Here is a 15,029-nt window from a genome sequence, read left to right on the forward strand (position 1 = left end):
AAATAATAGATTAAAATAACAAGCTTTTGGTTTTTTTTTTTTTGCCCTGGAGTAGATACTTTGTCTTCCAGGCTTACCTCTTCATTTATGATTAGGACAATTAAACTATGGAGAGATGAATAGACGTTGGGAATGAAGACCAGATTGCCTGGTTTCATTACTCTTCACACAATACGACTCAGTGTGCCTTCCTAGTCATGGGTATTGGAAAATATTTTTGCATCCTTTGCCTAATACAGTGTTTATATCGTGGCTGAGATAGTTCTCCAGAGAGGTAATCTATTCACAACTAAGTTGCTAAGACTGGTTTTCAGAAAAAATACATTACAATCCTGAGTTAATCATTGTGTGGGTGAAGAGATTCTACACTGACCACAAGTGGGGCTTACAAGATGTATGTTTTTTTCTTTTCTACCATAGCTTTCATGTGTCTGCTCTACATAAGGGAGCAGCACCACTGTTACCCAAGAAGATCACTTCCATTTCACATGTTTCTTGTTTGACAAATGTGGGATTTGGGAGCTTGAAGACACATAGCTCATCTATTCCAACCCCCTTGCCTTGCAGATGAAAAAGTGTCAGTTTTGGGAAATAGCATAACTAATTCCCCAAAGTCAGTTCATAGGAGATCAGGTTCCTCAGTCAGTCCTTTTTCCACTTAGTTCTTGGTCTTTTTCCCAGTGACTAAGCAATTGATGCAAATCACCATTGGTCTTTGGTGACCAGAGGAGCTCTCTCTAAAGCTCGTCTGTGACTACTCCACGGCCGAACTCGTCACTGAGGATACACTTGTTTTCATCACTCAGTGTGAGTGATAGAAGAGTTTCTTAGTGAAACTCTGTGTTCTGTCATGAGAACTTTGACACATCAAGTTCCTGCAGCAGAAATAGATTAGGGAGAGTGTCTGGATTTGAGCATCTGGTTGTCAAAGCTCTCATACAACAGATTCTTTATTTGAGGGACTGTGCATGTTGTAAGTACAGGAGTAGGTTATAATTCTGGCTTACATATTGCCAAAGCTGGAGGCTTCCTATCACTCCTGTTCTTACTCAGTCTTTCTGGGTTGTTGAACATGTTGGTTCTAATGCAGACCTCTCCTTGGCTTCCCTTCTGAATTTGATGATCAGGCTTTTTCTTTGTTTTTTTTTTTTTTTTTTTCCTGTTCTTTCTCTTTTATTTTTTAACCCTAGGCAACGCCCAAGCCATCCTAGCTGCCTAGTCCTATTTTTAAGAATTTATCCAGTCTTTCAACTTCAGCGGTGGCTTCTACAATACCTCTTCCCCAGCCCAGATCTCCCACCTGGCTTTTTACCTGCTTTCCAGTCATTTATTTTCCACCATCCTAGAGGTCATCCCTAAGCAGGCCCATGGGCCTCTGGTCAGGCAGTGGTCTTCTTGTTGCCATCTTTACACTGTTCTTGCATTGTTCTGGGATTGTAGACTGACTGATGCCTTTTTAGCTCTTAACCAGGTGAATCCCAGGCATTTCCTCCCACATTCTGGCATCCGCTCTAACTGGATGGTCTGCATGAGGTGTGTATCTTAAGTGCAGAGTCCCACATAGAGCCCTACAATGTAGATTTTTCTCTCCCTAGGTCATGCCTACAAGGAAGAAAAAAAAATGATAGGAGTCCCTAGAATTCTTTCTTGTCACAGTGAGTTGGGTGCCTGGCTAGAAAAGACAAACACAGAATAACTTGTGAGGTTAGACCAAATCTTTGGGACTAGATGCTAATCATGGCAGATAGAAATCCATTCTTTGGAGTCTTTTATTTTTTGTGCTTTTGATTCTCTTTGACCATTTTTCCCTTAATTTTTATAAGATTATTTTTGAAAAGGCCAGATTGACTCAACTGTGTGTAGACAAAGGAAAGGCTCTTTTTAAAAACCTCATTCCAGAATGTCCAGTGCAGAGTGTTGTACACTTGCTTAATTTAACCACCAGTGACTCACTGACAGGATCCTAAAGGATTCTCACATAAACTTGGCCAACCAGAGTTGTGCTCCCACCCCTCACTGAAGATCTGCACTTTCCCTTGTTTTCCACTGACACCTTTCATGGATCTAGTTTGACCCTTTTTCTCCTCTCACTCTATACTTTTCCCTTTGAATGATCTTACTGGTCCCCAGAATATAATCTATAGAGGTTCCAAAATCTTCTCTCTAGCTCACTTATTCATGTCCTCAGTCCTTTCAGGAAGATCCTGTGTAGGAAGCCCATGATTTACAGGGCATCTCCTTGATACCCCAGTTGGCCCAATACAGTCCTTGTGGATGTCCGTCATCCCAGTGGAACCATTAACAGCGCCCCCTTTAACTCCTAAAAGTGTCTCAGTTTAGACAGATGTACGGTAACCCTATCGATTGCCATTGCTATCTATCTATAGTGGTGGTGGTGGTGATTAGTCACTCAGTTGTGTCCAGCTTTTTGCGACCCCATGGATTGTAGCCCGCCAGGCTCCTCTGTCCCTGGGATTTCCCAGGCAAGAATATTGGAGTGGGTTGCCAGTTCCTTCTCCAGGGGGTCTTCCTGACCAGGGATTGAACCCATATCTCCTGCACGTCTCATGCATTGCAGGCGGATTCTTTACTGCTGAGCCATCCAGGAAGCCCTGTTGATGGCCATATTCACATTTATTTCCACCAAACAGCTCCATGAGGATGCGTCCCCAGACTTCTGTGTCTATAATGCATCTCTGTTCCTCCTCTCTTAATCCAGTAACATCATCTGACATTTGTGTCTCTTGCTCCATCTTCCTAAGTTACTGAGTTCAAATGATGGATACAATTCTAGATTTTATTCCTCTATAAATGAGTGCATGAACAAAGAGGAGGCTGTGTTTTTAAACACATTCCAGGATGTCCCTCGGGGAGCCCTCGTCACAGGCTGTCTGAACTTGCATAGGCTGCTGTGGTCTCCCCATCTCCAGTCTCACCACCTCCTTTATGCTGCTTTGAGAGGGACCTTTCTAACAGGGGGAGTTGGTTGTGTAGTTTACCCTTCATCTTTCCAAGGATAACTGATCTTTCTGTCACTTCAAGGATGAGTGCCAGCCCTGTACATGACAGTCAGGTCCCTTCCAGTTCTGGCCTCAGCCTCTTCGCACCAGCACACTCCTGGCTCCTTCTCCCCTGTGCCCTCTGCTCGAATCCTGCAGACATCCTGTGCTGTCTCCTCTCCCTGCTTTTGCATCTGCTGTTCCCATTACCCGAGACAGCCCCTTCTGTCCTGACCCCTCCCTGCCTGGAAAACATCTCAGCTTCGGTCTTGGCTTCCAGAAGTTCATTGCTCCCAGGGTACCTCTTCACACTTCACTTAGGGAGCTTATTCTTTACTGGAATTATTTATATACCTCCTTCCCTCTCCACTGCCTCCAAAAAAATCACTTTTCATCATTGTATATATTGTACTCAGCAGTCTCTGGCCCATGAGTACTAAATGTTTGTTGAATCAGTGAGTAAATGAGTAAATTTTATGACAGTTCTTTCTTAACTGGTCTTTTTTCTGTCACTTTGTTTTTCAGTATGTCTTCCAAACTCACTAATTGGTTTTCAGAACTGAGTTGATCATGGCACTTGTCTACCCAGATGTATCCTTGTGTCTCCTGCAAAGAGTCCATGCTCCCTCACCCTCAGCTCTTCATGGCTAACTCCAGCCACCTTCATCTCCCCGCTAAATCTCTGCTTCCTCAGCTGTTGCTACCCATTGTGTTGTTTCTCCATCTCCCCTGCTCTGCCCAACAGTGGGCACAGCCACATCCCAAGGTTGTTCCTGACGTGTGTGCTGGACCTCACCTGTGCATTTGCAGACTGAATTCCCTCCCACTCCCTCTGCCCAAGCTCAGTCTCTCAAGTTTCCTGCCCTGACCTGGATCTTATCTCTAGCTCTTTGGACTTGGGTGTTCTCCTTAGTCTGCCTGGCACTGATACCCTGTCTTCTCAGCTCTTAAAGGCCACTGACAGAGGTGGTTTATTGACCCTAAACATCCCTTCTCCCCTCTTCTACAATAACGAACCTCTCAGAGTTCAGCCCCAAATAAAGACTACATTTTCCAGCTTCCTGGAAGATGACCATGGCTGCCTACCTAAGTTCTGGCGATTGGGATGTGCATGGAAATAGAAGCCGAACCAAAGCCCACTGCCTTTTAAAGTCTCTGCTCGCTGGAGACGTGTATCTGTGTTGTGGTTAATAGCACTTTGACTTAGACTTACTCGTCGGGACTGCTTGCTCTACATCCCTTGGAACAGCCTGCCCAGTTTAGGTCTCCTGAGGATCCATGTCCAGAAACAGCAGTTGGCATCACAGCATTTGTTCTCTTCACTCAGATCCCACCCATCAACGACAGAGCTCAGAGGTTTTCCCCTGCCTTTCCCACTTCCTCTTCTGCTGGGGAAAGCTTTGCCCCTCACTTCCATAGGCCCCCTTTCCTGCATGTTTTCCTCATGACTCTTGACAATATGTCATGTTTCTGCTGGAGAAACAGAACTGTTACCTTATTCATCGTCACAACCCTGGGGTCTTAACACAGCTCCTGGCACCCAGGTGCTTCGTATCTATTTTATAACGTTGTGAGGTTTGATGAGCACTAAATACGTGTGCAGTGTTGCAACGGTGCCTGGCACTTAGTATGTGCTTGAATAGTTTTTGTAGCCGCTGTTGTTAAGTGTCGGTTAGGTAAGGTTTTCATCTTCTTTGTGTTCCCCATGGAGCCCAGCAGAGTGCTGTGAAACTCACAGTTGTGGCTCTATTTGGATATGCCTTATCCTGCTATCTTTCTGACATTCTGTGCTTCCTTATAGAGAAAGCCACTGCTTAGATTATTGCCTGCTGATCTGCCTGACTATAATAATTACACACAACCCACCTTATAGGTGGACTTGAATCTTGCAAATTTTGGTTGTATCTTTTATTTCTGTTTCTAATTTGAACTAACGTCACCTAGAATTATGACATTTGTTGATGTACTATAATTCCTCACCACTTACCTGAATACTTGGGCTGTTTTCTAATTAGTGATGATTATGTTGATTGTAACAAATATAGCAAGCTAATAAATATTGAGAGTGTTTTATGTGCCAAGAATATAAATTACCTATCTTTTCATTTAAATCACCTAACAACCTTATGAAATATAGATATATGAGAGACAGATAAGGAAACTGAAGCATAAAAATGTTAAATGATTTACCAAAAGTCAGGTAAAAATCATTTATAATGGCAGGATAAGACCCCAGATCTGTTTTACCTCTAACCTGTACTACCTTGTGTAATAAATGTATTATTTCTGTCTCTTGTCATCTGAGAATTCATGAAGTTTAGTGCTCAGATTGCATTCTGCTTGAATCTTTCATTTGAGTCAATTTCATTAACTCTCATGCATTTACTGATTTTGTACAAATTAGTAATATCAATGGAATAAAAAACTATTATTTATTTATTTGGCTTAGTTTTTAGTTCATTTCTTAGCTTAGTGATTTTTTAAAACTTGAACCCCAGACCTATGAAAGCCAGACTTTCATTGTTAGAGGAGATCCCTTCAGCCTCAACAGCAGCAGTGATAAATGCTGACAGTTAATCCCTTTGCAGGCAAACAGATTTTCTTTATTCAAAGGTCCTCTGGCTCAGCTCCTCCATTTTGCAGGTACCAAGGCTTTGTCTCCCATCCCCTCAGCATCCAAAAAGAGCCCCTATATTAAATCATCACTGACTTCCTTTTCATATTTCGCTTACTTGGTGATCTCAGCTTACTCTTTTTCTTTCTGACCCTTATACATTCCTTTATTTCCTCATGGACTATGATTGCATTTAAATATGTTTAGGAGGCAATAGGAGGCAACTGGAACTCAGATATATTCCTGGTGGGAGTGGAGTTTGGTATAGCCACTTTTAAAAGCTCTTTGCAGTATACACAGATACAGAACATGTGCATACCCTGTTCCCCAGCAGACCAACTCTGTATGTATACACAATAGAAGTGTGTACCTGTGTCTGCCAAAGGACACATATCAGAATGTCCATAGTAGAACTCAAATGTCCACCAACAAGAGTAGAGATAAATTGTGGTATATCCATGTGATACACAGTAATTTTAAAATAGGATGAATTGAATTGTAACTATTCCTAATACATGTATGGATTTTATAGCATTATGATGAATGAAAAGAAGCCAGATATAAAAGTGTACCTGTAATATGGTTCCATTTATATAAAACTCTTAAAACAGGCTAAGCGGACTTCTCATCTTAGAAATCATAATAGTAGCTGCCTTTGTGAGGAGAAAGGAGGGATTAGTGGTTGAGATGGAACATTAAGGAGGCTTCCAGAGTCCTCCGCCCACAAGTATGTTCACTCTGTGATAATTCTGCAAGCTTCACACTTATTTATGTACTTTTCTACATAGATATTATATATCAGTAAGGAAAACGTTTTATAAAACACACAAAAAAGTATCTTAGAGCAAGATTAGGGAAAGCTGTTCAGACTGCCTAGTTTACTGTGTTGTCAGAAGCAAAAGTCAGCCCAAAGCCTCTGTGTGTGTGTGTGTGTGTAGGTGTGTAGGTGTAGGTGTGTGTGTACATGTAGGGAAGTGATGAAAAGAACAGTACTTGCTTTGGTTGTTAGTTCCTTTACATGGTTTCTGGTTTATTCTGTTTTGTGCTTGCTTTGATGGGAAATCAGTAGACAAATCAAGACGTAGTAGAAGTTGAAATAGCAGAGCTCCTTGATAAATATCCCAATGTAGTATCCTGCCTTGCACTTACTTGAAAATGTTTGTGTATATATATATTGTCTGTCTACCACTTTGAATTGAAAAACTTTGGAAAACTAAGACCTTTCACCTCAAAGGCTAGTGATACCTTTTGAGTGGAGACTCCCTGGAGCAACACAGAAGAAACTGAAAAGGCAAGGGCATGTAATTCCCATGTCTATTGAGAGTGTTTTTCTAAAACCTCAGTCAATGTGGTGTTTACATATAATTTTCAAATAAAAATAAGACAACATAAGATCCAAAATATATCTGTGGTTACAAGGACTCTGGGACAGAATTGGAACCCTGCACTTTTATGACCAGGAAGACAATACCTGGTCTAGAAGACAACGCTGGGCGTTCGGTTGTAGCAGAAGTCTTTTTGTATTTCCAGATTACCATAAAAGGGTACTGTCTGCCCAAGTCTTTTTTCCGCAATGGCACTCTGCAAACTGAGTGATTAGTAAGCCAGTTTTTTCCCTTGAAACCTAAGAGACTGTTCTAAGAGCAGCAGTGTTTTGATCTTGTGAATCACATGTAAATGAAGCCCTCTTGGCTTTTCACTTGGAGACAGTGTTTAGATTAATATGTATATTTGGGTTGTTGGAAAAGAAATAAGCTTTCTGATTGAGAATTCCTGATTGGCTTGCTACAGGCCACTGAATCTTCCCTTGGAGTTTTCACTTGAGTTGATTCATTTGGACAGGAGGTAATGGAGTTCTTGTCTTCACAGAACTGCCTAGAAGTCTTGTGTAGGCACGGAGGGCTGGAGCCGGAAAGAAGAGATAAGTGTAACCGGACCGCACACGATGTTGCTACTGATGACTGCAAGCACCTGCTGGAGAATCTGAGTGAGTGCCCTGTGCAGCTGCGTTGCTTGTCCTGCATCTGCAATGCAGGGGCCTCTTGGGACTGTGGGAAAGATACTGATGCAGCTTCAGTTTTCTCATTCTCTTCTTAACTTCCATTGAACACTAGCTGCTATAGAAACACTGATTATAAATGGGATACTTTTATTTTTCCGTGTAGAATGGCTTTTTACAGAATTACTGAAATAGTGCTAGCTCTTTCTCATCTTTGACCTTGGACAATATTTGATAATCGTTGCTTTTTTTTTCTTCTGACTTGGATTATCTTTAGCTTTTTAGACATGAGACTAGGAAGGGAGAAAAAAAAAATCATGGCCAAGTAGTTTGCTTTAGCTGACAGTGTGAATGTAGGCAGGTCAGTTATCTCTCAATATCTGGTTGCCTGCCTGTGTAGGAAGATAACCATTTGGTTCCATTACAGCTCTAAGAGTATAGCTTCTCAGCACATGCTGTGAAAGTTTCACTTGCGGGTGTGTGAATTTGGAGTGCTCAGTTCAGTTCAGTCGCTCAGTAGTGTCTGACTCTTTGCAACCCCATGAACTGCAGCACGCCAGGCCTCCCTGTCCATCACCTACTCCCGGAGCCTACCCATCTCATGTCCATTGAGTCGGTGATGCCATCCAACCATCTCATCCTTTGTCCCCTTCTCCTCCTGCCCTCAATCTTTCCCAGCATCAGGGTCTTTTCAAATGAGTCAGCTCTTTGCATCAGGTGGCCAAAATATTGGAGCTTCAGCTTCAACATCAGTCCTTCCAGTGAACACCCAGGACTGATCTCCTTTAGGATAGACTGGTTGGATCTCCTTGGAGTGCAAGGGACTCTCAAGAGTCTTCTCCAGCACCACAGTTCAAAAGCATCAATTCTTCTGCACTCAGTTTTCTTTATAGTCCAACTCTCACATCCATACATGACTACTGGAAAAACCGTAGCCTGACTAGACAGACCTTTGTTGGCAAAGTAATGTCTCTGCTTTTTAATATGCTGTCTAGGTTGGTCATAACTTTCCTTCCAAGGAGCAAGTGTCTTTTAATTTGATGGCTGCAATCACCATCTGCAAAAATTTGGAGCCCAGAAAAATAGTCAGCCACTGTTTCCCCTGTTTCCCTATCTATTCACCATGAAGTGATGGGACCGATGCCATGATCTTACTTTTCTGAATGATGAGGTTTAAGCCAACTTTTTCACTCTCCTCTTTCACTTTCATCAAGAGGCTCTTTAGTTATTCTTCACTTTCTGCCATAAGGGTGGTGTCATCTGCATATCTGAGGTGACTGATATTTCTCCAGGCAATCTTGATTCCAGCTTGTGCTTCATCCAGCCCAGCGTTTCTCATGATATACTCTGCATAGAAGTTAAATAAGCAGAGTGGCAATATACAGCCTTGACGTACTCCTTTTCCTGTTTGGAACCAGTCTGTTGTTCCGTGTCCAATTCTAACTATTGCTTCCTGACCTGCATACAGGTTTCTCAAGAGGCAGGTTAGGGGGTCTGGTATTCCCATCTCTTTCAGAATATTCCACAGGTTATTGTGATCCACAGAGTCAAAGGCTTTGCATAGTCAATAAAGCAGAAATAGATGTTTTTCTGGAACTCTCTTGCTTTTTCCATGATCCAGCAGATGTTGGCAATTTGGTCTCTGGTTCCTCTGTCTTTTCTAAAGTCAACTTGAACATCTCGAAGTTCACGGTTCATGTATTGTTAAAGCCTGGCTTGGAAAATTTTGAGCATTACTTTACTAGCGTGTGAGATGAGTGCAGTTGTGCAGTAGTTTGAGCATTGTTTGGCATTGCCTTTCTTTGGGATTGGAATGAAAACTGACCTTTTCCAGTCCTGTGGCCACTGCTGAGTTTTCCAAATTTGCTGGCATACTGAGTGCAGCACTTTCACAGCGTCATCTTTTAGAATTTGAAATAGCTCAACTGGAATTCCATCACCTCCACTAGCTTTGTTCGTAGTGATGCTTTTTAGGGCCCACTTCACTTCACATTCCAGGATGTCTGGCTCTAGGTGAGTGATCACACCATTGTGATTATCTGGTTCGTGAAGATCTTTTTTGTACAGTTCTTCTGTGTATTCTTGCCACCTCTTCTTAATATCTTCTGCTTCTGTTAGGTGCCTACCATTTCTGTCATTTATCGAGCCCATCTTTGCATGAAATGTTCCCTTGGTATCTCTAATTTTCTTGAAGAGATCTCTAGTCTTTTCCATTCTGTTTTTTTCCTCTGTTTCTTTGCATTGATTGCTGAGGAAGGCTTTCTTATCTCTTCTTGCTATTCTTTGGAACTCTTCATTCAGATAGGTATATCTTTCCTTTTCTCCTTTGCTTTTCTCTTCTCTTCTTTTCACAGCTATTTATAAGGCCTCCTCTGACAGCCATTTTGCTTTTTGCATTTCTTTTTCTTGGGGATGGTCTTGATCCCTGTCTCCTGTACAGTGTCACAAACCTCATTCCATAGTTCATCAGGCACTCTGTCTATCAGATCTAGGCCCTTAAATCTATTTCTCATTTCCACTGTATAATCATAAGGGATTTGATTTAGGTCATACCTGAATGGTCCAGTGGTTTTCCCCACTTTCTTCAATTTAAGTCTGAATTTGGCAATAAGAAATTCGTGATCTGAGCCACAGTCTGCTCCCAGTCTTGTTTTTACTGACTGTATAGAGCTTTCTCATCTTTGGCTGCAAAGAATATAATCAGTTGGTGTTGGCCATCTGGTGATGTCCATGTGTAGAGTCTTCTCTTGTGTTATTGGAAGAGGGCGTTTGCTGTGACCAGTGCGTTCTCTTGGCAAAACTCTATTAGCCTTTGCCCTGCTTCATTCCATACTCCAAGGCCAAATTTGCCTGTTACTCCAGGTGTTTCTTGATGTCCTACTTTTGCATTCCAGTCCCCTATAATGAAAAGGACATCTTTTTTGGGTGTTAGTTCTAAAAGATCTTGTAGGTCTTCATAAAACCGTTCAACTTCAGCTTCTTCAGCATTTCTGGCCAGGAAATAGACTTAGATTACCGTGATATTGAATGGTTTGCCTTGGAAATGAACAGAGATCACTCTGTCGTTTTTGAGATTGCATCCAAGTACTGCATTTCCAACTCTTTTGTTGAGCATGATGGCTACTCCATTTCTTCTAAGGGATTCCTGCCCACAGTAGTAGATATAATGGTCATCTGAGTTAAATTCACCCATTCCAGTCCGTCTTAGTTTGCTGATTCCTAGAATGTCGACGTTCACTCTTGCCATCTCCTGTTTGACCACTTCCAGTTTACCCTGATTCATAGGCCTAACATTCCAGGTTCCTATGCAGTATTGCTGTTTACAGCATCGGAGTTTGCTTCTGTCACCAATCACATCCACAACTGGGTGTTGTTTCTGCTTTGGCTCCATCCCTTCATTTTTTCTGAAGTTAATTCTCCACTGATCTCTGGTAGCATATTGGGCACCTACCGACCTTGAGTGGTGGATCAGATGAAATAGTACGACCTCTTATGTCAGGATTATCACTCAACCCTTCAGTCAGCCAGCTCTCTCAGTAGTGCTCTTGAGCTTACACTCTAATATTGAGACAGAATATGAACAATAAACATAAATGATTCATTATATAGTATGTGGATGGTAATATGTGCTACATTAAAGACTAAGAGGGATGGAGAGTGAGAGGGTGGGTTTCAGTTTTTAAAATGATAGGCAGGTAGCCTCACCACCAAGACATCTGAGCAAACACTTGGAGGTGAGGAAGGGGTAGCTCTGAGGATCTCTCAGGTAAGAACTCTGCAGGCAGAGCGTCAAGTGGACTGAAGCCCTAACAAGTAGGAGCCTATCTGTGTGTCTGAGGAAGGGCGCTCAGGGCTGAATGACTGGGTTGGAATGAGTGAGGGAAGGAAGGAAGAAGACAGGTCAAAGAACTTACAGGATGGGAGGAGGGTGGAGCCATTCTGGGGACTTAAGGTAGCTATTTCAGTGTTTGAGCATAGTAGTGATGGGACCTGGTGTACATTTTTTTTTTTAAAGAATTTTTGTCATTTTAAAATTTAGGAACATTATAAGCATTCCTACCCTAAAAAGATATTTGTTAGCTATTTCATGTTAAAATTTGCTTTTATCGACTTATTAGACATAAGTGAGCTTCTAACTAATACAACATTGTAAATCAACTATATTCCAAAAAAAACCCTGTTTAAATGGTTGCTAAGAAAAGATAAAATCAAAGGACTCTCATAATAATTGTAAAAGTAAATCCTGGCAATGTCCCTAATAAGAATGGTGTACATTATAGTGGTGTCTCTGACTGCTTTGTCAAAAATCAACTAGGAAGTCACAGGCCTAATGTAGCCAGTAATGACTTCTCAGTTCAGGATCGTAGTAGATAGGGACATGTGGGTTCTGGATATAGCTAAGGATAAGCCAACAGAACTTCCTAATGACTTACTGTGAAGTACAAGAGAGGGGATTTACGGATAACTTCCAAGATTTTCAGCCTGAACAACTGGAAGTATAGCGTTTCCCTCAGCTGTCAAGGGAAAGGCTGTGGGTGAAGCTGATTTTTTCGACAAAGGTCAGGAGTTACTGTTTGAATTACGAATTTGAGACATCTGTTAGGGTGTCTCTGTAGGAGGTATCAGATTAGCAAGAATTGTGAAGATGGGTGTGAGCTGGGTTTACAAATCTGAGATTCAGCAGTCTAGAGATAGTTTTTAAAGTCATGGAACTGGATTAGGTTATGAAGGCAGTGAACACAGATAGAAAAAAATAAGTGAAATAAATGAGGCTTGCCAGACTCTATTATTAAGAAGTCTGCAAAAAGGGAAGGGGCCAGCCAAGGAACAATATTAGAGGATGACCAGTGAGGTGTAAGGAAATCCATGAGGAGTATATTGAAGAGCAGAGCGATCAGTTATGTTGGAAGCTGCTGAGTAAAGACTGAAAATAAAATCTAGTAGTTGGTCATTTCCTCTTCATCAGTTACAGCCGCCTTGTGGTGAAAGGACTTGCATAACTCAGTGAAGCCATGAGCCTTGCCATGCAGGGCCACCCAAGACAAACGGGTCATAGTGAAGAGTTATGATAAAATGTGGTCCACTGAAGGAAGAAGTGGCAACCCACTCCAGTATTTTTTGCCAAGAGAACCCAATCAACAGTATGAAGAGGCAAACGGATATAACACCAGAAGATGAGCCCTCTGTCAGAAGGTGTCCAATATGCTACCGAGGAAGAGCAGAGGGCAATTACTAATAGCTCCAGAAAGAATGAAATGTCTGGGCCAAAGCGGAAATGATGCTCAGTTGTGAATGTGTCTGGTGTTGAAAGTAAAGTCTGATGCAGTAAAGAACAATATTGCATAGGAACCTAGAATGTTAGGTCCATGAATCAAGGTAAATTGGATGTGGTCAAGCAGGAGATGGCAAGATTGAACATCAACATCTTAGGAATCAGTGAACTAAAATGGACAAAAATGGTCAAATTTAATTCAGATGACCATTGTATCTACTACTGTGGGCAAGAATCACTTAGAAGAAATGGAATAGCCCTCATAGAGTCCAATATGCAATACTTTGGTGCAATCTCAAAAACGATAGAATGATCTTGGTTTTTTTCCAAAGCAAACCATTCAACATCACGGTAATCCAAGTCAATGTGCCAACCACTGATGCAGAAGAAACTAAAGTTGACTACTTCTATGAAGACTTACAAGACTTTCTAGAACTAACACCAAAAAAAGATGTCCTTTCATCATAGGGAATTTGAATGCAAAAGTAGGAAATCAAGAGAGACCCAGAATAACAGGCAAGTTTGGCCTTGGGGCACAAGATAAAGAAGCAGGGAAAAGGCTAATGAGTTTTCTTAAGAGAACACACTGGTCATAGCAAATACCATTTTTCCAACAACCCAAGAGATGACCATACGTGGACATCATCAGGTGGTCAATACCAATATCAGATTGGTTATGTTCTTCACAGACCAAGATGGAGAAGCTCTATATAGTCAGCAAAAAAAAAAAAAAAAAAAGACCTGGAGCTGCCTGTGGCTCAGATCATGGCTCCTTATTGCAAAACTCAGGCTTAAATTGAAGAAAGTAGGGAAAACCACTAAGCCATTCAGGTATGACCTAAATCAAATCCCATATGATTATACAGTGATGGTGATGACTAGCTTCAAAGGGGTAGATCTGATAGAGTATCTGAAGAACTATGGACTGAGGTTCATAACATTGTACAGGAGTTAGTGATCAAAACCATACCAAAGAAAAAGAAATGCAGGATGGCAAAGTGGTTGTCTGAGGAGGCTTTACAAATAGCTGAGAAGAGAAGAGAAGTGAAAGGCAAAGGAGAAAAGGAAAGATATACCCAACTGAATGCAGAATTCCAGAGAATAGCAAGGAACAATAAGAAGCCCTTCATAAATGAACAGTGCAAAGAAGTAAACAATAGAATGGGAAATACCAGAGATCACTTCAAGAAACTTGGAAATATCAAGGGAACATATCATGTGAGGATGGTGCATGATAGAAGACAGAAATGGTAAGGACCTAACAGAAGCAGAAGAGATTAAGAAGAGGGGGCAAGAATACACCAAAGAACTGTACAAGGAAGGTCTTAATGACCCGGATAACCACAATGGGGTGGTAACTCACCTAGAGCCAGACATCCTGGAGTGTGAAATCAAGTGGGCCTTAGTAAGCATCACTACGAACAAAGCTAGTGGAGGTGAAGGAGTTCCAGTTGAGCTACTTAAAATCCTAAAAAATGATGCTGTTGAAGTGCATTCAGTATGTCAGCAAATTTGGAAAACTCAGAAGTGGCCATAGGACTAGAAAGGTTAATTTTCATTCCAATTCCAGAGAAGAGCAATGCCAAAGATATTCAAACACAGTTGCCCTCATTCTGCATGTTTGCAAGGTTATTCTCAAAATTCTTCAACAGTATGTGAACCGAGAACTTCCAGATGTATAAGCTAGATTTAGAAAAGGCAGAGGAACCAGAGACCAAATTGCCAATATCCTTTGGATCATAGAAAAAGCAAGGGAATTCCTGAAAAAGCATCTATTTTCTGCTTCAGTGAGTATGTTAAGTCTTTGACTGTGTGGATCCCAACAGTTTGTTAAAACTTCTTAAGAGAGGGGAGTACCAGACTCCCTTACCTGTCTGCTGAGAAACTGGTATGCAGGTCAAGAAGCATCAGTTAGAACCGGACACACAGTAGTTGACTCGTTCAAAATTGAGAAAGGAGTACGTCAAGGCTATATATTGTCACCCTGTTTATTTAACTTCTATTCACAGGACTGGGCTTCCCAGGTGGCACTAATGGTAAAGAACCTGCCTGCCAATGCAAAAGACATAAGAGATAGGGGTTCTATCTCTGAAAGAGGGCCTGGCAACCCATTCCAGTGTTCTTGCCTGGAGAATCCTATGGACA

General features: G+C 41.6%; 1 protein-coding gene across 1 annotated transcript in view; it reads left to right on the top strand.

Annotated features, from left to right (window-relative positions):
* The window catches only part of CTTNBP2 (cortactin binding protein 2), a 172,556-nt gene that overhangs the window by 101,516 nt on the left and 56,011 nt on the right, over positions 1-15,029 (top strand). Inside the window, exon 9 of the mRNA XM_052638882.1 lies at positions 7,483-7,600. Coding sequence (XP_052494842.1) covers positions 7,483-7,600 — 118 coding nt within the window. The remainder of the gene's footprint in view (positions 1-7,482; positions 7,601-15,029) is intronic.

The sequence above is a fragment of the Budorcas taxicolor genome, chromosome 4 (assembly GCF_023091745.1).
Source record: "Budorcas taxicolor isolate Tak-1 chromosome 4, Takin1.1, whole genome shotgun sequence".
In the NCBI taxonomy this organism is placed as follows: domain Eukaryota; kingdom Metazoa; phylum Chordata; class Mammalia; order Artiodactyla; family Bovidae; genus Budorcas; species Budorcas taxicolor.